General features: G+C 44.7%; 3 protein-coding genes and 1 long non-coding RNA gene across 8 annotated transcripts; 2 read left to right on the top strand and 2 right to left on the bottom strand.

The window, feature by feature from the left end:
• The first annotated feature begins 4,234 nt into the window (after window positions 1-4,234).
• Window positions 4,235-8,277, top strand: LOC112885153 (probable cytokinin riboside 5'-monophosphate phosphoribohydrolase LOGL8). The gene is made up of 7 exons (XM_025950818.1): window positions 4,235-4,522; window positions 5,212-5,309; window positions 5,873-5,903; window positions 6,338-6,437; window positions 6,540-6,610; window positions 7,340-7,483; window positions 7,589-8,277. Exons 1-7 carry the CDS (start codon window positions 4,235-4,237, stop codon window positions 7,682-7,684), a joined length of 828 nt encoding a protein of 275 aa, XP_025806603.1. The 3' UTR covers window positions 7,685-8,277.
• Window positions 8,278-9,607: 1,330 nt separating this feature from the next.
• Window positions 9,608-14,686, top strand: LOC112887581 (probable serine/threonine-protein kinase PIX7). The gene is made up of 6 exons (XM_025953778.1): window positions 9,608-10,072; window positions 11,287-11,624; window positions 11,710-11,845; window positions 12,545-12,681; window positions 12,761-12,884; window positions 13,533-14,686. Exons 1-6 carry the CDS (start codon window positions 9,898-9,900, stop codon window positions 14,066-14,068), a joined length of 1,446 nt encoding a protein of 481 aa, XP_025809563.1. The 5' UTR covers window positions 9,608-9,897; the 3' UTR covers window positions 14,069-14,686.
• Window positions 14,687-14,832: 146 nt separating this feature from the next.
• Window positions 14,833-19,527, bottom strand: LOC112887582 (hypersensitive-induced response protein-like protein 1). 5 transcript variants are annotated; one of them, XM_025953779.1, is made up of 5 exons: window positions 19,373-19,527; window positions 16,612-16,825; window positions 15,969-16,089; window positions 15,626-15,814; window positions 14,833-15,484 (listed from the first exon to the last, which is right to left on the bottom strand). In XM_025953779.1, exons 2-5 carry the CDS (start codon window positions 16,798-16,800, stop codon window positions 15,120-15,122), a joined length of 864 nt encoding a protein of 287 aa, XP_025809564.1. In that variant the 5' UTR covers window positions 16,801-16,825; window positions 19,373-19,527; the 3' UTR covers window positions 14,833-15,119. The 5 variants fall into 5 exon arrangements, with proteins under 5 accessions (XP_025809564.1, XP_025809567.1, XP_025809565.1 ...); XM_025953782.1 differs by having other exon boundaries at window positions 16,612-16,818; window positions 19,373-19,526; XM_025953780.1 differs by lacking the exon at window positions 19,373-19,527 and adding an exon at window positions 18,201-18,316.
• Window positions 19,528-20,559: 1,032 nt separating this feature from the next.
• LOC112887583 lies at window positions 20,560-23,083 on the bottom strand. Its single transcript, XR_003227593.1, has 2 exons — window positions 22,942-23,083; window positions 20,560-20,861 (listed from the first exon to the last, which is right to left on the bottom strand). It is a non-coding gene; the product is annotated as an uncharacterized LOC112887583 (long non-coding RNA).
• Between the last annotated feature and the right edge of the window lie 1,711 nt (window positions 23,084-24,794).

Raw genomic sequence — 24,794 nt, 5'->3', positions numbered from 1 at the left:
GATGTTAATAACATGATCTGATGTGAATTATGATTGGAATGTAGAGAATAATAGCAAATAATAGTTTGCGTGGATGTTTATTTTGAAGAACAAGTGGGTCATTGATCTTTTCCTCATGGCTGATGAGTGAGTAACAACATTATGTGCATGCTTCCTCTAAAAAGGTCACAAAAAGTGGTTTAGGTAGTTCCCATGATAAATTCCGATGATATCGATATTTTGCCGGTGGTAGTAACTAGGAAAAAGCAACTATTCCTCAATGCACAATTATCACATTTATTCATGCTAAAGTTTAAACCTTGTTTTTGAGTGTGGATTGTGGATACTTTTCGTCTACTATTTTAGTTACGCATCTCAACGAAAATTACCCTCGGAGGGTACACCATGATCGACTACTTCTAGAATTTGCTAACTAACAGCCCAAACGCTTGGTACATCAAGTTCGTAGGGCACCGCCCACGCGCTTGGTACACTGAGTTGTGTCGGGCTCACAACGGCTGCACCCTACGGACATGCGAGCTGCAACACGCGCTCTCGTCGACTATTTTATGCCAATGAGCATTCTCTTTGTCGCAATGTCGGCTTCTTACTTATGCATGTTGTTTTTTCTTAAGCTCGCTAATCTCAGCTCTTCTATCACGTCTAATGCCTCTACGCGTACACAGGAGAAAGATCTCGTACACGCTATGAGCAATGGCTAAAACATGACCAGAAACGTAACAAGCGGACTACTTGGGAGATTTACATGACCTAAACAGGAGCTCGACGCAATAATTTTTTTACATTGAATAAATTTTGGTATATCAATACCAAACATTATACTACGTAATGTTTGCATTGTCTGAGTCTTTTTTCAGACAACAACTCTCCAGGCCGCTCGGCGACAACTCTCCAGGCCGCTCGGCGTGCCATCACGGCTTCGCTAGCTCTCAGGCTCGGGGTCTAGACACCAATAACTACTAGACGTGGCTTCTACGGCTCGGAGGTTGGATGCCGCAAAACTATTCGGATGCTGGCTCATATGAAGACCGAAGACAAAAAATGTAATCATACTTTACTGCGTGGTTAAAAAACCAGGGATGGCCTAAGGGTCGTTTGGAATAAGATATGTTTTGAGCAGTATTTTAACCATCAATTCAGATTCTACAAAATTCTATAACGCATGCCACATTTTTTTTATCCTTTTTCCAAATTTGGGATTTGGATTCAAGAATCGAGGGCTGCAGGATGTGTCATGAGCGACTTATTTTTTCAAGTCTATTTGGAAGACAAAGGAAAGAAGATTCAAAACTAATTGGACCCTCAGTCTGATTCTTCGATTCAACCTGCTCGGAGGCTACTCCATATGGAGTGTGATTTTCATGGCACCTCGTACAGAAAATAATTTTTAAAGACTTGAAATCTACTTGGGCAAGAGCACCTCGCAGCCTCGAAACAGCCAGGAAAGTACTCGGAAAGACACATTTTAGGTGAAGTTCACAGGAAACTCGAAGATGACTTTAGAAATATTCGGAAGTCTGCACTATTCGGCTACGAAGAGCTCGCGGGCATTCTACTGGAACTCCTATATTGTAATAGACTAGTAACCCGCCCTTGGGATATATAAAGTAGGTAGGGATACCTAGATCGGCAGAGCAGCCAACAGGCAATACAAACCATCATACAGGACGCAGTGTATTACGCACATCGCGGTCTAAATCTATCTAAATCTTGTGTTGTTTGCACTTTCGAGTCCTGATCTCGGCGACACCCTGCCTACAAGTCTGCTTCCTTAGGGTATACATAGGTAGGCTTGTCGGTGAAACATCGACATAATTACTTTTTAATTAAGCATAAAGGATTGATACCATCCACTTGATGACATGTACGTTCGTCCAAGTTTTTGAGTCCTAAGCCATGCTTATTTTAATGTATTTCAAGACACGGCCACATGTATGTATAAATACATGTGTGATCGACTTGTAGTCTTTGGTGAAAAGAAGAAAAGAGGCTTAAGAACGCGACCTAAATTTCATAGCTAGGACATGAGTATGTTGCCGAGGGGAGGAATAGAGATGAGCAGAAGTACCCTTTATCTAAGTGAAAACTGATGGGTGTTCGCATTTTCGATTGATTATTATTCCAATGGTAATCGACCTGTAGACACGCTACTTCTGTCTCTCGAAGATGGTCGAAATAGCAGTTCATTTGGTTAAATGTTTATAAACGTAGCGTGAGTGTCTCTCGTCTGTGTTGTGATTCGAAAAAAAAAAATGCTTGGCTAAGCAACACCAACAGGGACGTTGTAGTGCTTATCATATCGTCGCAGCAACTGGCAGCGGTTGCATCGGAGAGGGACGGGACCCGACGACCAAGACCAAGACCAACAGCACTGGTAAGCTGCCCGCCTAGCAAAGCAATCGAACTGTGTGTTGTTTGGATTGGAGGTGGAGGAGCAAGCGACTAAACAAGTGGGCTGCCGGAGTTATGCCAACCGGAGAAAAGGAAGAGCAAGATGTATACTACTGGGCCGATGACCGAGACCAAGCAGCCTGGACTTGCTAGTATCTTAATCCCAGTGTGTGATTTGTATAATGGTCGCATGCTTTGGGGCAGGGCCCTCGTGCCCACTTAACTAAGTTGCTTCTTGCCTCTCCTCTCTCTAGTCCTCTTGGACTCTTGTCCGGCCTCCTTCCTGGATTCTCGACAAATTCCACGGTAACAGCTGACGTCGTAGCTTCCGACCGCGTTTCATCTTAATGATTAATTAGTCGATTAATCTCCCCGCACGGCGATTCGATTCTAGAAGCATGCACGCATGTCTGTCTTGCATTGCGGTAGTACCACCACCACAGTGCAGAGTAAATCATCATTCTCTTCTTTTAATGAAAAACGTGCGAAAAAGAGTGGAATCATCATTGGCGATAGATGATTCCAATAAACAAGAGCATTTGGGGTTTAGGGGAAGGATTATTGGATAAAAAAGGTTAAAGGCGGGAAACGAGCAGCTGCTAGCGACACCTTGATGGCAATTGATCTCGGCTCGCGTGAATCCCAGGGAAAATCTCTCTGAAATCAAGGTTAGCGCAGAGCAGGTGATAAGCACCGGAGCCTGGATAAGAACGGCAAGATACTGGTAACACCTTTTCCACGGATCTCGGACAAGTTCCAGGAGATACCTCCGCGGCAAAAGATTTGGATGCGGACATGGAGATACCTGTTCAATCGATCACGCATTCTTCGATATCATATTCTTTTCCTTTTCGTTTTAAAAATGTGGCACGAGATCTGCCGATCAGATAAGAAGAAAGAAAAGGAAACCACACGTCGTAATGAAAATAATAATGAGTCGCCTCTCTCTTCCCTACTTAGCCGACCAAACAAATTGAATCAGCTCAAGTTGACACCCGGCCACTGTGCTCTTAAGTTCCGTGTCAAACAACCAACCCATTTACTTAACCGCATCTCACACGGTTTTTCAGAAAAAAGAAAACAACCTCCTCTTATACCTCCGGGTCAAACAGGTTGTTGAGTGGGAGGCAGAGAGGAAATATGTCTCCAGCCAGCCCAAGCACGTGGGCAACAAAAAGAGAGAGTCGTCGTCGTCACAGATAAAAAGAGTTCAACTTCAACATGGATGTGCTTATGCTGATTCGAATGGAAGTAGGCCGTGGATGATAGGACCCGATTTTACAAAACAGCATCAGTTCTCCCAAGCACTTCAGAAATATTCCTTGTTGAAATGAAAATGCAGTTCAGGCACTCGCTCATATTTATTTCCTACAAGTAGGATAACACATGCGTCATAACAAACAAAAACAATGTGCCCTCCCCTTGAAGGCCACACCAGGTGTTCCCACATCCACATCCTGAAGCCATGAAACATGCCGGAACAAAAAACAAAAGGAGCCAAGCGTGTGGGTCCCCCAACCAAGGAAGGAAGGAACCCTAGCAAGGCAAAAGGCAGGACGCGGGCCCACCCGCGCCTATAAAATCGGATGCCTCCACGGCGACGAGGGAGTAGACCTCACGAAGCCAACCGAGTCTAGGCCACTGCTGAGTGCTCCCTCGTCTCCCGAGTCCCCCCACCCCCGCGGCCGCGGCCAACGCACTGCATCTCCTCCTCCTCGTCCCTGACCCTACTCCTCCTCCCCCAATCTCTCTCTCTCCAACCACCCGCCGCTACCTCCACCCGTACGTGCACCAACCAGAGGGACGGGGCGCGATCGCCGCTGCAGCTGCGCGTCGCGTCGCCATGACCCCGACCGCGGCGGTCGTCGTTGCATTGGAGGCGCCGGCCCCGGCCCCAGCAGCGGTCGTCGTGGCACCGGCGCCATCGTCGACGGCCGGGGCCGCGGCGGCCCAGGAGACCGCCGTTGAGGCGGCGGCGGACGCGCCGGCGCAGTCGAGCAGCGGAGGAGGAGGCGGAGACGGCGGCTCGGAGCGGCGGTCCCGGTTCCGGCGGATCTGCGTCTACTGCGGCAGCGCCAAGGGGAAGAAGCCCAGCTACCAGGACGCCGCCATCGACCTCGGCAACCAGCTGGTAAGCACTCAAGCCCATCCTTCCTTTCCTTCCCGCTGCTGCAGAGCGTCTCGCATTGGGGAGGGTTTTGCACTGGATACATTATGACGGGAGGAATCCAACCAAATCCTTGTGGTCTCGTTGATTGGCGTGTTCCCTTAACCGATTTCATTGCGCGATGTGGAGGCGAACGATTTGTTAGAAGTTAAGAGCTTATTAATTTGGTCGCCATGGGATGGGAGAGGGAGGGTTTGATGAGCTGTGTGCACCATCGAGGACTTCGAGGTCATGGCCTCATGTCATGGGGGTGTAGTGGTGTACTACTACTGGTGGCCTGTATCATGAGCTGGCTTGCTGTATTTCAGAGGGGAGAGGAGAGGAGATGTGATGGGATCGTGCAGTAGCGCTGCATCCTCCAATCACCCACTTACACAGGAAAAATTGTTGCCCTACCATGATGAGACCGAAAGGCAATATGCATTTTCCTTTTCCTCTTGGGCTTCAGGGCTTGGCATCATGACCCTTCTGGCCTGCTGTGACCTCACTTGCTTGTTGCTTGCCCGAATGCACAAACATTTCCCTGCTTCTCCCTTGCTTGCATGCATCAAGCTTCAATTCCATGTGGGTTCCTCTGACCTGATGATGTGATTGGAAGAGACTATGCGGGTAGCATTTTCTGATTTTGTTTCTTCCGCATCAATCGCCTGCAGGTGGAGAGGGGCATAGACCTGGTCTACGGAGGGGGTTCCATCGGCCTCATGGGATTGGTTTCGCATGCAGTTCATGCCGGAGGACGCCATGTCATTGGGTAAGTATCCATCTCTATCGCTGTCTCTCCATCTCTCCCTGCCTGGCTGTCCCCCATGCCGCTCTTCTTTGCTTGGTGATTTTGTGGCGGTCTTGCTCTCTGGGGTCTGGGCGCCTTGTTCCAGCAACTCCCTGCACCAGAACGGCAGCCTTAGCTGCAGAAATGGCAGCTTTGGCCAGGCAGGCAGCTGTTGGGGTCTGGGCTCCATTGCCCGTTGGGGGAAGGGGGCAAGCCATGCCGATTGCATTTGGTTTCACCAAAATGGAAGCACCTTTTCGGTCTTCTTTTGAAAGGCTAGTTGGTTCCATGCTCGAAATGGGCGCTTATGGCCTTATGGGGTGCTCACCTGCAAGCCGGCGAGCAAGTCTTGGCCCTCTAGTTGAGGAGTCAAATTATTGCGCGCTGGTTATCTAGTCCAGTTCTTGAAAGGCCTACTTGCCTCTAGCTGTCTCTAGGCTTGACAGTTTCTTTACATGGGATAAGGTCTGCTTGCCGCTCTGGTACTTGTTTGACTGCTTTTGCCGGAAAGTGACGTACCTTTTCCCCCCTCTTCTTTTTGGCAGGATCATTCCAACATCGCTGATGCCCAGAGAGGTGAGTCAAAGGCTGCGACATGTATTTTGCGCTATTCCATGATACTTTAGTTTACATATAAATGGTTGATCCTCGTGACAATGATGCATGATTTCTCATACGAACAGTTAATGTGCCTTTGTTTGAACCGGTGAATCAATAATGTAATGTACCTTCTGTGTAATGACTTGACATAATAGAACTCTTAGTGTTAACTAATGCAGATTTTGCAATGCTCCCATAAACGTTTCACAATCATACTACATCATACGTTGCTGAATAGATATTTCTTCATGGAATTTACTGTTTTACTAGTATATATATATATCAGATCACTACTCTGGATATGTAAGTATGTTACTACTAGTATCTTTCTTCTTTTATCAGTGTGTAATGCAATTCGTACCTGGATTGTCATATTTGATTCTTAGCACCAATAGTTCATGCTTTTGTAGGTAACCGGAGATCCTGTTGGTGAAGTTAGAGCTGTTTCTGGCATGCACGAGAGAAAAGCCGAGATGGCTCGGTTTGCTGATGCTTTTATTGCATTACCAGGTGTGGTGGCCTGCTCAATTTTGTTCTTTTATCAAAGGTTTGAGGAATTATGTGTGTGTGTGTGTGCGTGCCTAATTTTTTTCCTATCAATTAAACTGGCAGGTGGCTATGGAACCCTGGAGGAGTTGCTTGAGGTCATTACTTGGGCGCAACTAGGAATCCATAAGAAGCCGGTAAAATCCAACTTTCATTTGTTCTCAAATGAAATCATCCTTTCTTTGTAATCTAAATTAAAGGCATGGGCATGTCTTTGTGTGCTGTCAGCACATTTTGCTTAGATGTTAGATGTGTTGCTTATTTTATAAAAACGTCATTAGAGCCGTTGTGATCTGATGCTCCGATCTTACTTTGTTCACATGTGACTAAAAAGTTTCATCCTCGCAGCCACGGTCACCGGATTATTGGAAGGATATAATTTACTACTTTAGTCAAAACATGTTATTGACATCACTACATCAGAATATTGTTGAGACCATAGGGCATGCGCTCAGCGTTCTCGATTTTTTATATCCAGTTCTAATAAGATATGCCTCATACTTTATGAATATTCCCACCCAGCTAATGAATGACGGTTGGAGGATCTTATACTGTATGACGTGTTGCATGCACAAGGCAGTGTGTTGGTCTTTGTGTGCTAAACAATTGCTTTGTGGGATATAAAACAGTGAAGTTGTGGAAGGATTAGAACAGTCAAGTCTATGTTTCTCTTCTTGTCTTGCTTATCTGTCACTATTATGAGTTTTTAGTGGCTCCACCAAATTATTACTTATTTGCGTGGTGATATCAGATACGATTCTGTTGGTGTGAATGGATCATTGAGCAATCATTGTGATGACTCTAGATTATCATTATGTACCGCTCCTTGGTAGCTTACATGTAATTTCATGCAAATTCATCACCAGGTTGGCCTTTTGAATGTTGACGGGTTCTATGATCCTCTTCTGTCGTTCATTGACTTGGCTGTGAACGAAGGCTTCATAACGGAGGAGGCAAGACGCATCATCATTTCAGCTCCAACAGCCAAGGAGCTAGTTATGAAGCTGGAGGTTTGTCTCTGGTGTTTCCACAGTTTATAGAGTTGGAGCTCAAAATTTTCATTTTGGGCATGGCTTAGTCCCTGACTGTTCGATCATCTGTGTTGTCTATGGCAGGACTATGTCCCAGAGTATGACATCGGTTTGGTCTGGGAGGACCAGAAGCAGAATGGCCTGGTCCCTGAGCTGGAGTCCGGGATCACTTCATCCTAGAAGATGATCCCTCTCATCTTCCAGCCTGCTACATATCCTAGTGTTATATATACATATATATAACTAACCGAAGCATGCCACAGATATTTTGTTCAACTCCTAACCAAAGGAAGGGTAAATTCTTGGAAGGAATCTAGGGGACACCGGTGTGGTGGTCTCTTATGTGCTGGCATTATTGATAGGGGGTCGTTTAATTTAGTTCTGGTGGCATATATAGCGTAGCATGATTAGCAGTCCGATGCCGTAGATCTTGCATTTAGCATGTTATTAGCAAGCAGCAGTCCAGCGCTGCGGAGATCTTATTTTGATCTGGAAGAAATATAATACTAGTACATATGTTAATTGTCATCATTCAAGAACGAACAACGAGCTGGGTGGTGCGTCTCCATGCAGCTGGCTCCTGCTGAATTTTGTATTGCCCATGCTATCCTATCCTGCGTGCGTGCCATCTCCATCCTGATTGTGAGCAACGGTTTCTAACGAGCTCCAGCTGTGATTGCAGATATATTTGCACATGCATGACTGATCATGTGTTGATCATGTGCCTGATTGGGTTGCCGGATAGCAGGGATTCATGTGTTATGGGTGATGGATACGTGATACGTCCTTCATTCTGCCCGGGATGCATCTGGCCTGACCATGTTCCACCGTAAAAAACTATAAAGAACATCCCGCATATTACTGCTCATCGAACTATTATTAGTGCTAAGTTGAAGGCCCCTGCGGTTGTCTGAGCAAGAATAGTTTTACAGCAGCATCAGAGAAGGCTCTTTCCGTGAATGACACTATGACAGTGTGCAAAGCAGTCGGGTTAAATAGCTAGCACAGTTTCTCGGATCAAGAAAAATATCCTACTTATTTTTTATAAAAAAACAAATTTGGAGAGGAAAGCGCACCTAGAAGGAAGTGGCACACTATTTTCTCTGCAAAACAAGGTAGACCACAAATCAATCGTTTACGGACCAAGAAATGTCTAACCCATTTTTCTGAAACCAGGAAAATGGCCGGCCAATAATATTTTGGGCCTTCAGCCAGTCTCTTCGCATCTGGCCCAGGAAGTTGACGACCCTGCTGTGATGCGCACAGATCGAGTCCAAATCTTTGTGCAAAATCTAAACGCTGCAAGCATTTATTTCACTAAAAAATAAAAAATTGAGCAGTGCTACAACTATACAACTGATTAATCTCTGCCATACCAATAAATTGAGCAGACCGATTTGAATGCAGCGAGCCAATTGCCTGTCCGCTAGTTCCGGTTTGCAAATGCTGAAATGCTTCGCCATCGGCAGGAGGGCACGCACCATTATGTACACTTGGAGGATCATCCACGTCAAAAATTAAAAACCACACCTGACGCTGTCACGCGAAGCTTTCATGGAGAAACGTGTGCAGTGTAGGCTACACGAGAACGACGGTGGGCCACGTTTTAGGAACCCCAAGATTTTGCCTTGTTTTGTTGTTGCATGCATATGTTGGTGGAGCTCATGTTGTGCGCAGCTAGAATATGTTTCGTTGAAGCACTCCATACGCTAAAAATCTGATCTTTTGGCAATAGAAGGTGCTTCAGCATATGAAATCATCGCTAATATTAAAATATTTTTGATGATCACCAAAACACATTTTCCTCCTACTTAAATGTGGGAATTTCTCGCTCCACTAATTGATTGAATGATCTACTGTAGCACTAACCACTAAGAATATGAAAAGTACTACTGATGATGGAGAAAAATATATAAAAATATAAGAGACGAGTAATATGACGTAGATGCTCTGCAGTTAGCACCTCCCTCCCTACTAAGCCGTGTTAAATAGGGACGGCCGGGCGGGGCTTCATCTGAGTCACACTTGAGAGACCAGCTGCTGCGGATGTGGGGCGAGGCCCACATTAGCCACGCCGGCCGCACCTCTATAACAGCGCACCGCTGCCGCTGGGCCCTGCCTGCCTGTCTGCGTGCTCTGGCCCACAACGGATTGGGCCCACCCGCCTTTGCTTGAGCTCCCTGCTCCCAATTCCTTGCTGGTGCTCGAGTTCCCTCCCATCGCTCCTCTCTCCCCACTGCCACTGCCGCTCTCCTCGCAATTCCCACCCCGTCCTCGCCTCCCCGCTTCCTCCTCTCGCCGCCCCGCCGGTTCCGATCCCTAGCCGCCGCCTCTCAATTTCCTATCCCGTGTGCTGGTTGTTGTGGTGAGCCTGCCGGTTCGAGGGAGAGGCGATGGGTGTCGGGAGCTCGGCGGAGCGTCGGAATGCGAGCCCGGTGGGCGAGAAGGGGACCGGAGGGCGCAAGGGTTCCTCCGGGGTGGGCTGCTGGATCCGCCTCTGCTTCTCGCCCTCTTCCTCCTCCCGCGCTAAGGTCGACGCCGCCCTCTGCGGCGCCCGTGCCTCCTCCGGTAACGCCCTGTTCCTCGCTCTCTCTCCTCTCTGATTGCTCGTGTACTCGTGTGTGGCGGCTTTTTCGGGGGATGTATGCTTGTATCCGTTTGTGGATTCCGTGTATGCGCTGGGTGTGCGGGAACTGCGCGAGCTTTGGCTGCTCTGGGTGCTGCTGTGTATGATCCGTAGTGTGTCTCTGCGTCGGGGGAATTAGGAATATAATAATGTGTACGACCCATACATGTTATTGTCTGTGTGTCTCTGTGGGCGGAGGAAATAGAAATGATGTGTGTATGATCCATAAGTGTCATCTGTGGTTCTGGAGCCTTGGGTCCTCTGTGGGCCTATGCAATTTGTACCAAGCTAGTGTGCTGCCGTAGATTGTTGCTTGGATGGTACAGGTTGAAGGGGTGGCCTATTTTATTCACCTTTTTGCAATGCTCTAGTTTTTCCACTGTTAATTGTGCAGGATGATGGTAGTGGTAGCTTACTCTGTTGTTGTATGATCCCTATGTTTTGTCTGGGTATTTGCGACAGAGGGATTAGGGTGTAGGCCTTGTAGAATGTAGATTATGCCATTCCTAGCACGCTGGTCTGCTCCTGTAAATTAATGCTCTGATGCCTCAACTTGAACGACTGGTCTGTTTCAGTCAACTTTTTGCAATGCTGTAGTTTTTCAACTGCTTCATGTGCAGGACAATTCTAGTTTAGTTTGCTTAGACATATACATGGTTTTGGAGTGTTTTTTTTTAGGTGTATGAGTTTATGATTGATTGAGAGACCATGCTCCATAGCTGTACGGACATAACAGCAAGTAGGGAAACTATTATTTGATTGGTTGGTTTTGGCAACTTACGTTGCATTGCTAAAATGACAATGTGTGGCACGCTCTTAGAATATACGGCAAGGGGGCTTTATCATGCGTTACGTTTTATGCTAAAGGTGACGTGCATGTAGGACTGTACAAAATAAAAGGACCACTGGGCTTGTATCCACAAGCTCATGCTGGATTCGTGCATTTTTCCTGAATCGATTGAAACGTATTAATGAAGGCATATTCCCTTCAATTTAGCTTCACAAAGCATCTGTTAGCTTGTTGCCTCATGCTTCGACAATACCATACTTTATTTGCAGCAAGTTTTCATTGAGTTAATCCAAGTTATGTCTTTTGATTCATTTTGTCAAATGTCCATCTATTACCATGATTTGATATTTATGTTTATTCATGCAGAAACTAGAGGAAAGAATGATGCTATCCAGAACCAACCTGTGCGACAGATAGTGCCAGCTTCAACATCGCCTAGCAATGCTGAAAATATTTCACCCCCATCTATAGTTGCAGATGGGCTGACAGTAGCATTCCAATTGCGGAAGTTTACTTTCAATGAATTGAGGTTTGCCACTAGAAACTTCCGTCCAGAGAGTCTTCTTGGCGAGGGAGGGTTTGGCCGTGTCTACAAAGGCTGGATCGGAGAGAACGGAACTGGCCCTGTAAGACCGGGCACAGGGCTAATTGTTGCTGTTAAGACCCTCAATCGTGAGGGACAGCAGGGTCACAAAGAGTGGGTGGTACGTTTTTGACTTGTCTTTAATACATAGTGGTATGAACTACCATTCTTTGTATTTAAATCTTCTATGAACCTTATTTTCTCAGGCCGAGGTCAACTTTCTAGGAAATCTACAACATCCAAATCTGGTGAAACTGATCGGTTATTGTATTGAGGACAACCAGAGGCAGTTAGTGTATGAATTTATGCCCCGTGGAAGTTTAGAGCACCATCTATTCAGGAGTGAGCATCTGACATCTCTTCCATCTTCTATTCTAAACATATGTTGCTGCTTGCTTAGGAGTAGAATCACTGGCCATATTTTGGCATCTATGCCCTTACTACTGTTAGACATAGAAGATGTGCACAGCTTACGTTTACACATAGACATCACCATTGTTTATTAAATCATTATGCTCTTACTACTGTTAGACATAGAAGATGTGCACAGCTTACGTTTACACATAGACATCCAGATTGGTCATTTCAGAACGATTGTTTTCGATTTGTTGTAAAAAAACTTAAATTTCAAGAAGTGGCATTGATACAGAGTAGCCTGTATCATGGTATATTTGACCCAGAGGCCGAAGCTTATAATTTCCTTTCTTTATTGTATGGGCTTTTACTGCTTTGCCCCCCAGCTGTTTTGTGCTGTGGCCTGCTATGGTGTTAGGCTGCTTATCCCCATTCAAGAGCATGTGTTAGGTCTTGAATGTCCAAGTTACGCCCCTTCACGTTTTGAAATAACTGATCTTAGAATGCATTGACCGGTGAAGTTTGTTAGTTATGAAATGCTAGGTGTCAGTCACCCTTTGTTCCTTTTTTGTTATTTCTCCAAGTACTGGTACTGTGTTATGTTGATCAACCGAATCCATTTTGGTTTTACATTTTTGGTGGATGTTAACTAACTTATTATTTTGTGCAATAACTCTGATTAAACAGAGTCGGTGCCACTTCCATGGTCCACCCGAATGAAAATTGCACTTGGAGCAGCAAAGGGCCTTGCCTTTCTCCATGAAGAAGCTGAAAGGCCTGTTATCTATCGGGATTTCAAAACTTCGAATGTTTTGCTTGACACAGTATGTATTCTTTTAACACATTTACCAGTTTGTTTAGACCCTTGTGCTTGTCCTTTGTTTGACACATTCATCCATCCAGGACTACAATGCGAAACTTTCTGATTTTGGGCTTGCTCGAGATGGCCCCATAGGTGATAAGACACACGTGTCCACACGAGTCATGGGAACCTACGGGTATGCTGCGCCTGAATATGTTATGACAGGTGAGGTGATCGTTGTTCTTTGTTGAGAAAAATCATTGAATTGTGTTTGCTGAGAAGTTTTGGACTCCCAAACTATTGTTGTCATCCTAGTGAACATATATCAGAACTTGCGTTTAGAAAAGTTTTATGGATTTGCAATGGCCCTGTTTTATATTCTGTTTCCTACCTTGTCTATGTTGATAATTTATTCTGGAAACATAGAGGTGGCCCTTAAATAAAGAAAATGTAGTGATTTGACAAGAAAGATGCATTCTGTATGCAAAGGTGTCATATCTGTGCGCCACATTTATCTCATGTACCCATACCACACCATCTTTGTATTATGTGATTACAGATATTTATGGTGCCCATGTGCAGTCTAGGTGGTGCACTAGCTGTCAAGTTTGTTGCTATATTAAATGGTCAGAGAAACGATTATGCTATACTGAGGCCGTGAGGCAGCAATTGAATTCTCTGCATTGAAGTTCAAATCTTTGGTCGGACACCATTCAAACTACCACACTGAATGGATACACATATCACAAGCAGGGATAAAATAAACACCCATCCAAACTACCATACAGATGTAACTGTAATTTGCATGGATAAATATAAGCTCCTTGGTTTCAATCCTATTTTATGCATTGCTAAACTAGTTCCCATTTGCAGGTCACTTGACGTCCAAGAGCGACGTGTATAGCTTCGGGGTGGTGCTGCTAGAGCTCATGACAGGCAGGCGATCGATGGACAAGAACCGACCAACAGGGGAGCACAACCTTGTGGAATGGGCTCGGCCCCATCTGAAACAAAGACAAGGATTCCAAGCCCTGATGGATCCAAAACTTGGTGGGAACATCCCCATGAAAGGCGCTTACAAGGTGACCCAGCTGGCCCGTGCCTGTCTCACCCGGGACCCAAAGGCCAGGCCTCTGATGAGCCAGGTTGTGGAGATACTCAAGCCTCTCCCGGACCTGAAAGACATGGCCTCTTCCTCCGGCTTGTACTACTCCTTGCAAGCAGAGCAAGCTGCAAGGCTTGGCTACCCGAGTGGCAGCCGGACCATGAGCCCGCTGAGCAGCTTTGCACGGAATGGGCAGCAGCCGATGAGGAGCCTCTCCCATGGCCCCCGATGCCATGCTTCCCCGTACCGGCCTCAAGGCCATGTTTCAACGTACCTGCAGTTGCCGAGGAGCAGTGCCAAGTAGCTCCGGTGCAGTGTGTGATCCTCCGTCAGTGACTTGTCATCATCACCATACCATTGAAGATTAGAAATTTCGAGTAGGTAATTTAGGCATGTGATGTTGTAAATTGTAATCTGCTTCTGTGTTGTGACGACTAGCCAACCGGGCAAGAGACTTTTCCTGCATCTGCAGAGGTGTTAGATTCAATTATACTGGACAATCGAGTTTCTTGTGGGAGAGGTGTAGCTGTTACTACGTACTAGTAGCACTTAACTTACAAAGGAAGTTGTACATGATCTGGTGAAAAGTGGATGGAGAAGGGGAAGTTGAGCTGGGCAAGATTTTTGCTCCCCTGGATAAAAGGCTTTCCTTTTCCATTTTCTCTATATTTTTTAGAGAATCGCTCCGCAGCGTCGGTGGCTGTGTATATCATTGGATGTGGAATTAGGCAGAGATTGAAGAGGGTGGTAAAGCAGCAAGAGGCCAGGCCTCAATCATGAGCACCATCATTCATTTTCAGGATAGGTCAAAACAATGCTATGCTGTGCTATGATGCCTCCTCCATTACGACGCATGTGATGCGCCACTCACTCTCATTCATGGCAGCTCCTCCGTTCTGGCAACATTGGGCACATTTCTCATTCATGCATCTGCAGTCTGCACCAAACATGTTTACAGGCAGCACGCAGCAACATTTTCCAGTTATTGATTGAAGGGGCAGCTTGATTGCAAGAAAGCAGCTCGCTGAAACTGAATTCAGGCGACACGCATGACAGGAAGAGTAGATGTACTGCAAACTCATGCTGCAGTATGCTCATATTACCACTTCTCTAAAAGGTCAGATAAGGTTCTCCGATCCCCAAGCATCCTAGGAGTAGCAGGTAATACCGAAGAGCGTTATAATATATGGTTCCACATTGAGATCACTCCATACTAACGAGAAACACACGTGCAATATAGACAGGCATCACACTGGTCTGACTGACGGTGGCAAGCATATATATAACTAAGCAATCTCCTTCCCTGTGACTGAATGAATCCGCATCCACGCTGCTCCAGAACCAGCAAGCAGCAGCTAGTGGTGGGAGACGGAGGAGCCCTGGAGGAGGCCGTCGCGGATCTGCGTGGCGATGTCGCGCACCGCGCCGGGGCCGTGCGGGATGAACACCGACGAGGCCTTGGACGACGCGCCGATCTCCTTCATGGTGTCGAAGTACTGGGTGATGAGCACCATGTCCATCACGTCCTTGGCGGTGGTGCCCGGCACGTTCACGGAGAAGCCCAGCACGCTGTCCCTCAGCCCGTCCACGATCGCCTGCCGCTGCCGGGCGATGCCCAGCCCGGACAGGTACTTGGCCTCCGCCTCACCCTCCGCGCGCTTGATCTGCACGATCTTCTCCGCCTCGGCCTTCTCGTTCGCAGCCACCCTCAGCCTCGCCGCTGCCAGATTGAAGGAGCCAGCCACAAAGCGTGTCAGTCAGCCTGTGTCGCTGATGGTGGATAGCAAAGCTGATCGTGGACATCTTTTCCATTTTCAGAAAAAAAATTCAAAAGCTTCTTGACATATATCTAGCAACAGACCTGCGTTGATCTCATTCATCGCGCGCTTCACGTGCTCGTCTGGCTCAATGTCCACGATCAGAGTCTGCACGATCTCAAAGCCGTAAGCTGACATGGCCTTCTCGAGCTCCTCCTCCACAGCCTTTGCGATCTCATCCTTCTGCTCGAAAGCATCATCTAAAATGAGCTTGGGAACGCTTGCTCGGATAACTGTTGACAGCAACCACAGACAGGTTATGAGTAATAGAATAGCCATAGCAATTCCAAAAATACAGAAATTAACAAGAAGGAAAGAAAAAACAGCACATTCATAGAGACAAGGTGTCTGATATGATAAATCTTCAGTTGTTCTGAGAATTCATACCGTCAAAGACGTAAGCTTGGATCTGGGACCTTGTGTTGCTCAGTTTGTAGAACGCATCGCTTGCTTTGCCAGCCAGAGCACGGTACTGAATAGATGCCACGACGTTCACAAAGACATTGTCCTGCACAACTTCAGGTGTTAGAGCCTTAGAGGTATTCACCGTAACTGGCTAATCGAAACAAAAAAATTAAACATGAACATAATATCACCATTCAAACACTAAACTAGATGTGAATAAGGATTCCCAAAACAAAGTTCACACAAAACCTTCTTCATTTTTTGACCAAATAATAAAAAGCTTCTGCAAATGTAGTACAGCAGCAGTAGTTTCAGAGGTGTATTTCCAGGCAGGTTAACGTGCATCTAATCTAGAAATTGAAGGAACTTACCATATCAACAGAATACAAGCTTTCAGCAGCATATAGTTTGTTGCACTACCTGCCCTGGAAGGCTGGAACAGTGTATTATGTTACTTTGATATCTTTTTTTCCCAAGCTTTATAACACAGAAGGAACATGACAATAATCAATTTCATGCTTTGGAACTTATGCTGGAACAAAATGATAGCCATCCCTCCATATTCAAGTAAAGTGAAAAGAAAGCAGCTATGCTTCCATTTATCTCGACAGTTTTTAGGACGCACCTTAGTCTTGGTCTCACAGCGCACGTCCAGTTGCTGCAGCCTGAGTGTGAGATGACCAGCTACACGCTTGCCGATGAACCAAGGCATGCAGTGGCATCCTGGCTCAAGCACACTGTCAAACTTGCCAAACTGCTCCCTGATGGCCACGGTCGACTGATCAACTTGAACACAGCAGCACAAGTTGCCCATTGCTGCAGTTGATCACTTCTGGCACCTGAATGTTTCATGCATCATAAAGCAAAAACACTTCAATTCAAATTTTCTCCATAAGCCCATGAGTCAGTGACAAGCATCTCTTTCCTTCAGGTAAAGCAGAAAGCACTATCTATACTTGTGCTTCCAAAGTTCTATCATGAATTTCCTAAAAAACAAAAGTGGCATCATGACCATGATTACTAGGAAACATAAAATATTTATACCTAAATAAACACCCAAGATTCTCCATAAATCCACTGACTCTAGAATTCAAGCACATTGATTGTGAACCTTGTTTTCTCAGCACTGATTGATGGCCGCAGCTTAGTGTCTAACGATTCATCACCAGGAAGCTGTAATTTTATTTTCAGGAACCAAAATCTTGTTGCAAAGCAAGAGACTGTAAATCACTTGTAAACATTAAAGAACTTCAGAGCCTATATCCTTAATTTCCAAACAAGGCTTACCAGATAATGGTATTTCTATGTAAAAACTCAGCAAAATAGGATAGTTAGACATGATTAGCTACAGCATATAGAACAAAGAGAAGCAAAGCCTGAACTAATTCTTCAGAACACCGTTAAAGCAGAATAAAGAATTGAGGAGTGCAGCAACAGAGCCTCAGAGGCTCGCTTAATGGATAAACAAGAATAAACAGATCGGGAGACTTTTGCAAAGAAAACTCTGTGGTCAACCAAGGGGAACTAAGACCACTTATAAGGTAAGCACATAGAACAAAGAGAATTACTGCCTGGATGTTTCATACATTATAAAGCCAACTTGGTACTGAGAATATTACTAGTCGCCAATAGCAACTAGGCAAGACAAAATGCTTCAATTCAAGCTTTCTCCTTAGGCACATCATTTGGAACAATTTACAAGCATCCCTTTCCTCAAAGTAAAGCAGAAAGCACATCTAAACTTGTGCTTCCAAAGTTGTATCATGACTTTTTCCTTAAAAAAGAAGTTGCATCATGACCATGATTACTGAGACGCATAAAACTGTACCTCAATAAACACCTAATCATCTCCATAAACTCAAATTTTACTGTAGAACACATGCTTGTTGACGTTGTATTCTGGTTCTGTCAGTACTCAGCACAAAGTGATGTGTGCAACTTAGCACCTAACGGTCCCATCTCCATTAGGCAGTATTTTCGTTTTCAGGAACCTAAATCTTGTTGCAAAAGCAAGAGAATTCAAATGGCTCGTAAAACTAGAGATGAATAGATAAGGAGATTTCTAAAAAAAATTGTAGCCAGCCCAAGGAAACTAAGGCCACTTAAAAGATTCACTAAACCATACATATAGAAACAAAGAGAGATAGATGGTGAATTAATTCTTCAAAACATGGTTGAAGAAGAACAATGGAAGAATGCAAGAACAGAACTTGCCCTAGTGGAAACGGCAGAGCAGGAGAGAAGACCCAGCTGGTACCAGGACAGGGCTAAATGACAGGTTGGAGTTGTTTGTGAGGCAGGGAAGGTATCTGTACCCTGTATTTCTGCACCTTAAATAGTAGCATGCCTGCTCAATTATCTGTCTCCATGATGTATTAAGAATTTAAGACATAAAAAAGAAACCAGTTGGGCGGGTCTACATCATCTAGGAGGATGACTAATCACCAATTGAACGATTTGAGCAACCATGCAAGCCTAAAATATCACTTTGGTAATAATAAATTGGCATTGAATTGCGTACGAAACGATCAGCTTAGACGTTGACAAATATCCGAAGACTTGCGGCAAGCTATTCTACCACACAAAAACCTTGGAAGTTTCGGTATGTAACTATCAGGAAAAATCCGGTGCTACCTCCAGCTCGGTGAAAGATATCTGGGGGCAAGTTACAGGCTCCTACACATCTTTCAGCTAATAAAAGAACATCTTTCAGCTAATAAAGAAAAAAAAAGCACATGATTGGTTGGTGTCGTAATCAGAAAGGCAGAAACTACGACCTTGGTGCCGATTGTGTCTAGTAGTACTCTACAATTCTTTATCTAGAAAAAAGTAGTACGCCATAATTATGAGGAAATTGCAGCGGATAAGGATTGAGGTGCGCATTAGACTTTGGAGTCGTCGCAGCAAACAAGAACAAGGAACAATCTATGGAGAAAGATGGTGAAGCAGCAGAGTAATTTGGGTGTTTTAGGCTAAAATTAACAAGAAGAGAAAAGGGTAATAAAGGCAATAACAATACTAGTACAAGAAGATGGAATCAATCAACATCAATGGAGAAGACAAAAAGAAAGATATTTTTACATATATATCCTTTTAGGGCTTTTAGGCGGAGAAGAGAGCGTGAGAGAGGAAAGAAGACGACGCAGAGCAGAGGAAGGCGGGCTGCCGGGCTGGCATGAGAGAGGTGAGAGGCACACAGCACAGATGATACATACCCTACCGAGGTGAAGCCGCTAACATGTAACAAGAGAAGCGAAGTAAGAAAGACAAGATCCAGAAAGAATTGCAGTGTGGGTTCAGTTGAATTGAACTGAGGTGCGGGCGTAGCAGTAAACCCCAAGATTCCAAGAAAGAGAAAAGGCAGCGTTCGAAGTAGAGGTCTTTACCTTGCGGGGGCGAACGGTTGGAGAAGAGGCGAGGAAGACGACGGAGGAGCAGAGGCTTGTGAGCAGGCAGAGTGCCTTGCCTTGAAATGTTCTGATGGTGGCTGGCCTGTCTCTCTCCTGCATATATAGTCCGTGCAGTCCAGTGTCCAGTGGGGACGGACACATCCCATGATTCTCATCAAATCTCACTATCTCAGTGGGATACTTAACATACGACGTGGATGATGGATCGGTAATGCCGCCGCTTAGTTTATCGCCCTTCGGGATTAGCGTCAGGTGAACAAAACACGGAAACAGATTGGGTGTGAACTGGGGAGGGAGGGTTTTTGCCTTCGCAGCAGATTGCAGGTGCACTGCAGCTTCCTCCCAACTGCTTTTCTTTTTGGGCTGGGGTTTTGTGAACTGGGGATAAGAACAGCTACTGCTGAGGCGGGCCCCGCGTGGGCATCGTGGGTAGGGTTGGCACTTGGCAGCAGAAGCGTCAGCATCCGGCACCAGGTCAGCAGCTGCATGTCTTTGGTCCTGTTTGATTTCCGGAGGTTATACTTTAGCCTCGTTATATAAATTTTTTATCATTTAAAGTATTAAATAAAATTTATTTAAATTTTTTTCACGGATGGATACTAATTTATAAGATGAATTTAATGAGCTTAGTTAATCCATAATTTACAATAGTGATGCTAAAGTAATCATCCACTAATCATAGATTAATATATCTCATTAGATTCATCTCGCGAATTAGACTAGAGGTTCTGTAATTAGTTTTATAATTAAACTTTATTTAATATTTCTAACTGATAATTTTTTATGTGATAATGCTAAAGATATTTCCAACCAACCAGATACGATACCGTACCGGGAGAAACGGCCCACCGAATTGGAAGTTTGGGTTGCAATTTCTGGCTGCCCACGGTTTGGTTTCTCTTTCTCCGGCCAGCCAAAGACGGTTGCTTCTTGCTTTCGCCAACAAACCACTGTGGTCTCTTGGCCTGGCTAGGGAATTAGGGATACTCCAACCATACCAAAACCATTTGCAGCTAGTCTTGGGCCACAGCGGAACATTGCATTGCCAACAAACCACTGTGGTCTCTTGGCCTGCGCATGTTGATTCAAGAATTCACGAGAACTAGCTGTACGATCCCAGGCTACTCAACGGGGACCGTCTTCACTTCATGTTGATTCAGGAATTCACGAGAACCAGGAATTCTTTGTTGATCCCAGGCTTGCGTGTTTGTATAACTTTAATTATAAACAAATATTTTCCATTCTTATTCTCGCAAAAAAAATCCTTTATCTAAGTCTAAATAGCAACAGAATTCATTCAGTGGCCAACTATAGAAAACTTTTCTAGTTCTCTTTCAATTTGAATCAAAGAGAAAGCTCAATCGACTACTCAATGGGGACGTCTTCACTTCATGTAGCAGTTTCTTCTCTTGTCTACTCAAAAACTTCATCTTTGTTAACATGATAAGATAGCACACACCAATTTCTGTAAAAATAGAATTAGTATGGTCAATATTCAATAATTCAATACCTAATGGAACAAATATAAAAATCAGCTACACCAAAAACTTGTATGCCGCAGTACAAAAGAGCAAATGTTCCCAACTGTTGGAACAATTGTTTGTATCACAAGAATCACAAGGAACAAAATCTTATATCATGGAAAACAAAAGGGCATATCGTGGGAAACAAAATATTTAATCACTTGGAACAATGGTTTTTGCCGTTTGCAACAAATATAGAAATCACCTGGAACAAAAACTTGTATGCCGTGGAACAAAAGATTTGATAACTTGGAACAAACTCTCACAGCTAATGAAAAAATTATTCCCAACTGATGAAACAATTGTAGGTAATTGCAGGAACAAAAAGTTATATCATTGGGAACAAATATTTTCTTCTGAGGGAACATATATATGAATCATGTGGAACAAAAACTTATATTGCGTGGAACAAAAATATTAATCACTTGGAACAAATACTTTTCTGCTATTGAATTGCAATTTGCATAAGAAGAACAAACTGTAATTTGCATAAAAAGAATAATAATACTACACACTACACTTAAGAGTACTATTCAGATTCAGCAAAAAGTAAACATGGTATTTACTGATTAACATTATATCTATCTGTAAAACACACAAAAAAAACATGAACTACATTTTCATTAACTAAAATCAGAAAAAATATGCATGTAGACAGAGCAAATTAAGATACATCCTAAAACCGAAGGAGGAAATAAAAGCTTGAAACACCACCATAAGGATCTGTAATTCTGTAATTCCAAACAGTATCAAATCTCTTAAGATATAGAAGCACCACCCTAACACTTCTTTTTATCTGTAGGAACATAAATTTCCTCACAGGGATACAAAAGATACTAAAGATAATAACAGCCTTATGTCTAGTTACACGTACTGTTTGCAATCGTAAAAATCCGAGTTACTAAGTGGCAGTGAACTAGACCATAAAGTTTAAGCCAATTTATGCACTTGATAACGCTTAGAATAGTTGCGAAGAACATTTTGCTAGTAAACATAACCTCCAATGGTCAGTTAAACATATGTATATTTAGCAACATACATTATGCATCAACAGGATAGCATAGTCAATACATACATGTGACCGGTTTAGGTATATCCATACACATTCCCTACAAAATGAATTGCCATGAAGCCACTAGATATTTGCAATACAAAAGGAGAGAAATTTTTTTTACCAAAATGATATGCTGCTAGTGTTGGAATTTGTACTACATAGTCAGTAAAACAATATTTAGAGAACCACTCATGATTGGGGATTAAGAAGTATAAAAATTAATAACTAAGATGACAAATACTTATAAAACTATTGATATCTAAAGATGGAGACCTAGTTATAACCTTACTGAACATCAAATCCACCGAATGGGGGATACTAATTCATATATGAAATTAGTAACAAGACCTGGAACAATTGTTTGGGTAGCATGGTGAAGGAACCAAACTAAATAACCAGGTGAGTATAAAAAAATAACCAGGGAGGTAAAAATGTGTTTAAACAAAATAGCAAAAACACTCTCGGAGAAAGAGTCCAGAAATCAACTTGAACAATCTTCAACATGGACCATGAACTCTATCCAACATTTAATTTCTTATAAAAAACCTATTTGATACTGAAACATATGTAAAATTTTACAATATTCAGAAGAATTATTGCGTACTGCAAGTATTATGGGGCAAAAGGAATCAACACCACCCACATAACAAATGCAACCAACGATGAATTATTGGTACTGCAAGAGATCTAATGCATGAGAAATAGATTGTGCACTGTCGACGAATTAACCAAGCAAAACAAAATATACTTGCACACTTTCATTGGGTAAACAAATCCACCAAGCAACCACGAATCGAAAGGAATACTAGAATAAACTATCATACCTGTCGATTGCATCTGCACATGACATTTTAAAAATCGCATCACCACCAGTGAAACAAATGAGAAAATATATAGGAGAAATGAATGGCGTACTGAGACATACATCGCGGAAGTGAATAAGAAATAGATTGGGAAACAAATCATACCAATCGATTTATAATAGCCTAATCTGCGAAGAACTCGTCCACCAATCTCTGAATTGCCTCCGAAATCCGAATCGCTAGAGCAGAACCCTAATCAACGAAGGAAGTCACCGCAGTTGTTTCTGGAAGGAGGAAGACGGGAGGAGAAACGATGGGATCTGCAAGGCTAATATGGGCCCTCATCCTGAAATGGGCCTGTGGAACGAAAAATAACACAAACAGCCCAAAGGAGGATGCTTCTGCGACACCTTGAATCGGACTCGCGCGCGCGACTCCGAACATTGGCGCTTTTATCTGCTTGCCCTTTTTGCTTCATGTCTTTCTTTCTTTCTTTTAATTTTCATCAAGATTGAGAGGAGAATTCTTTTCTTCCTTTTTTTGAGGATAGGGAGAATTCTTAGTTGTAGCCCATCCCACGGTCCAAAGTAATGATAAACGTGCGGCCCAAGAGTAGCGAGCCGACGGCTCACATCGCATGCGCGCAGGCCAAATCGATCTGGGCTGTGCCGTGAACTGGACATCCACGGGGATTGGCCCGGCCCAAGAGCGTGCCAGCTGTTGTTTCTTCTCCCAGTCCGGAATTTTTTTAAAAAGAAGGTTAAAAAAGAAATTAAATTCGAAAAAGGTACCATTTTGGAAATTTTCGAAAAATGGGTGTCTCCCGCCCAACCAACGGGCGGGAGGTTCCAAAATTTTTCCCAGACCCCTCCCGAGGGTCTCTTCGCGAATAAGAAAAAGAAACTTTTCTTATTCGCGAAGAGACCCCTGATGTGGCCGTGGCGGCAACCCTTCGAGATCCCCTGAGGGGCATCCAGCCCGCCCAACAGGCGGGAGGTCCCCCGAGGGGCATCCCGCCCACCCAACGAGCCGGGCCCACACACAGAGGCTCCCGCCCGCCCAACGAGCCGCACCCACACATAGAGGCGTCTTACGGCGCATACCTCCGCTGGTACCTTACTCGCACGCGTCCGTACGTCACTCTTTCACGTATTGATGATGCGGATCAGGCGCAGCGTGGCGCGGTACGTCTTTCGCAACTTCAATTATTAAATCTTTTTTAAAAAAAATCGATAACAATATTACTCTGCTTCCCATTACTCATGCAGATCGATCTGATCAACTGCGCGGAGGTCGAAGCTGCATCTCAGATCACGTTGTTTGAACGTGGAGTACGTGTACCGGACGCACAGTACAAAGAGAGCTTTCGTCGAATTCATAACAACTTGACGCGAGCGCTACGTGCATTGCCGTGTTGCAGCAGAGACGACGTGAGGGCCTCCGGTTCATCTCATGCGTCCGCCCACATGTACACAGCTAGCCCGTCGACCTCTGCAGCACCGCACGTAGCGTCCAGCGGTACTGCCGCCAGTTCGAGCTGTAAGTCCTTTATGATTGCCATTTCGATCAACTTTGATTTACACGACTAATTTAGTTTGTTTTTATAGTCACGCGCTCGACGGTAATGGAGCCTCCTTCTGCAAGAATGGAGCCTCATACGTTTGGCGCCTATGCTCCAGAAACGTCTCTCCCGTCGGGTTCGAAGCTAGCTGCTCCGTATTCTCAGGGCTATACCCAGCATGCTTGGTCGATGGGAGCTTCTGCACATGGTGGTCTGTTCGGTGTGCCGGACTGGGACGGCTGGGACGGCGGCTCCGTCAGTTTGTCGGAGTTGGTGGGCGGCGGCGCCAGGCCTGACATCATTGGTCCCTCCCAGACGTATGACGCTCCAGCTCCACAGTCCCAGGATGACCCGTTCACGCCGGCGCTTCCTCCGCCTCGTCCTTACCATGCTCCAGATGCACTCACGTACTCGGAGGGGCACATACGCCGACGGCCTAGGACTAGGGGGGAGGACC

The sequence above is a fragment of the Panicum hallii genome, chromosome 3 (assembly GCF_002211085.1).
Source record: "Panicum hallii strain FIL2 chromosome 3, PHallii_v3.1, whole genome shotgun sequence".
NCBI lineage: Eukaryota > Viridiplantae > Streptophyta > Magnoliopsida > Poales > Poaceae > Panicum > Panicum hallii.
The sequence above is the reverse complement of the archived record's forward strand: the minus strand, read 5'-3'. Positions and strand labels throughout refer to the sequence as shown.

Coding starts and splice junctions, on each gene's coding strand:
- LOC112885153 (XM_025950818.1), top strand. CDS start 4,235: ATGACCCCGACCGCGGCGGTCGTCGTTGCATTGGAGGCGCCGGCCCCG. Junction 4,523..5,211: donor TCGACCTCGGCAACCAGCTG/GTAAGCACTCAA, acceptor AATCGCCTGCAG/GTGGAGAGGGGCATAGACCT. Junction 7,484..7,588: donor AGCTAGTTATGAAGCTGGAG/GTTTGTCTCTGG, acceptor TGTCTATGGCAG/GACTATGTCCCAGAGTATGA.
- LOC112887581 (XM_025953778.1), top strand. CDS start 9,898: ATGGGTGTCGGGAGCTCGGCGGAGCGTCGGAATGCGAGCCCGGTGGGC. Junction 11,625..11,709: donor AGGGTCACAAAGAGTGGGTG/GTACGTTTTTGA, acceptor TTATTTTCTCAG/GCCGAGGTCAACTTTCTAGG. Junction 11,846..12,544: donor AGAGCACCATCTATTCAGGA/GTGAGCATCTGA, acceptor CTGATTAAACAG/AGTCGGTGCCACTTCCATGG.
- LOC112887582 (XM_025953779.1), bottom strand. CDS start 16,800: ATGGGCAACTTGTGCTGCTGTGTTCAAGTTGATCAGTCGACCGTGGCC. Junction 16,090..16,611: donor GCTGTGAGACCAAGACTAAG/GTGCGTCCTAAA, acceptor GAAGTTGTGCAG/GACAATGTCTTTGTGAACGT. Junction 15,815..15,968: donor CCAAGCTTACGTCTTTGACG/GTATGAATTCTC, acceptor TGCTGTCAACAG/TTATCCGAGCAAGCGTTCCC.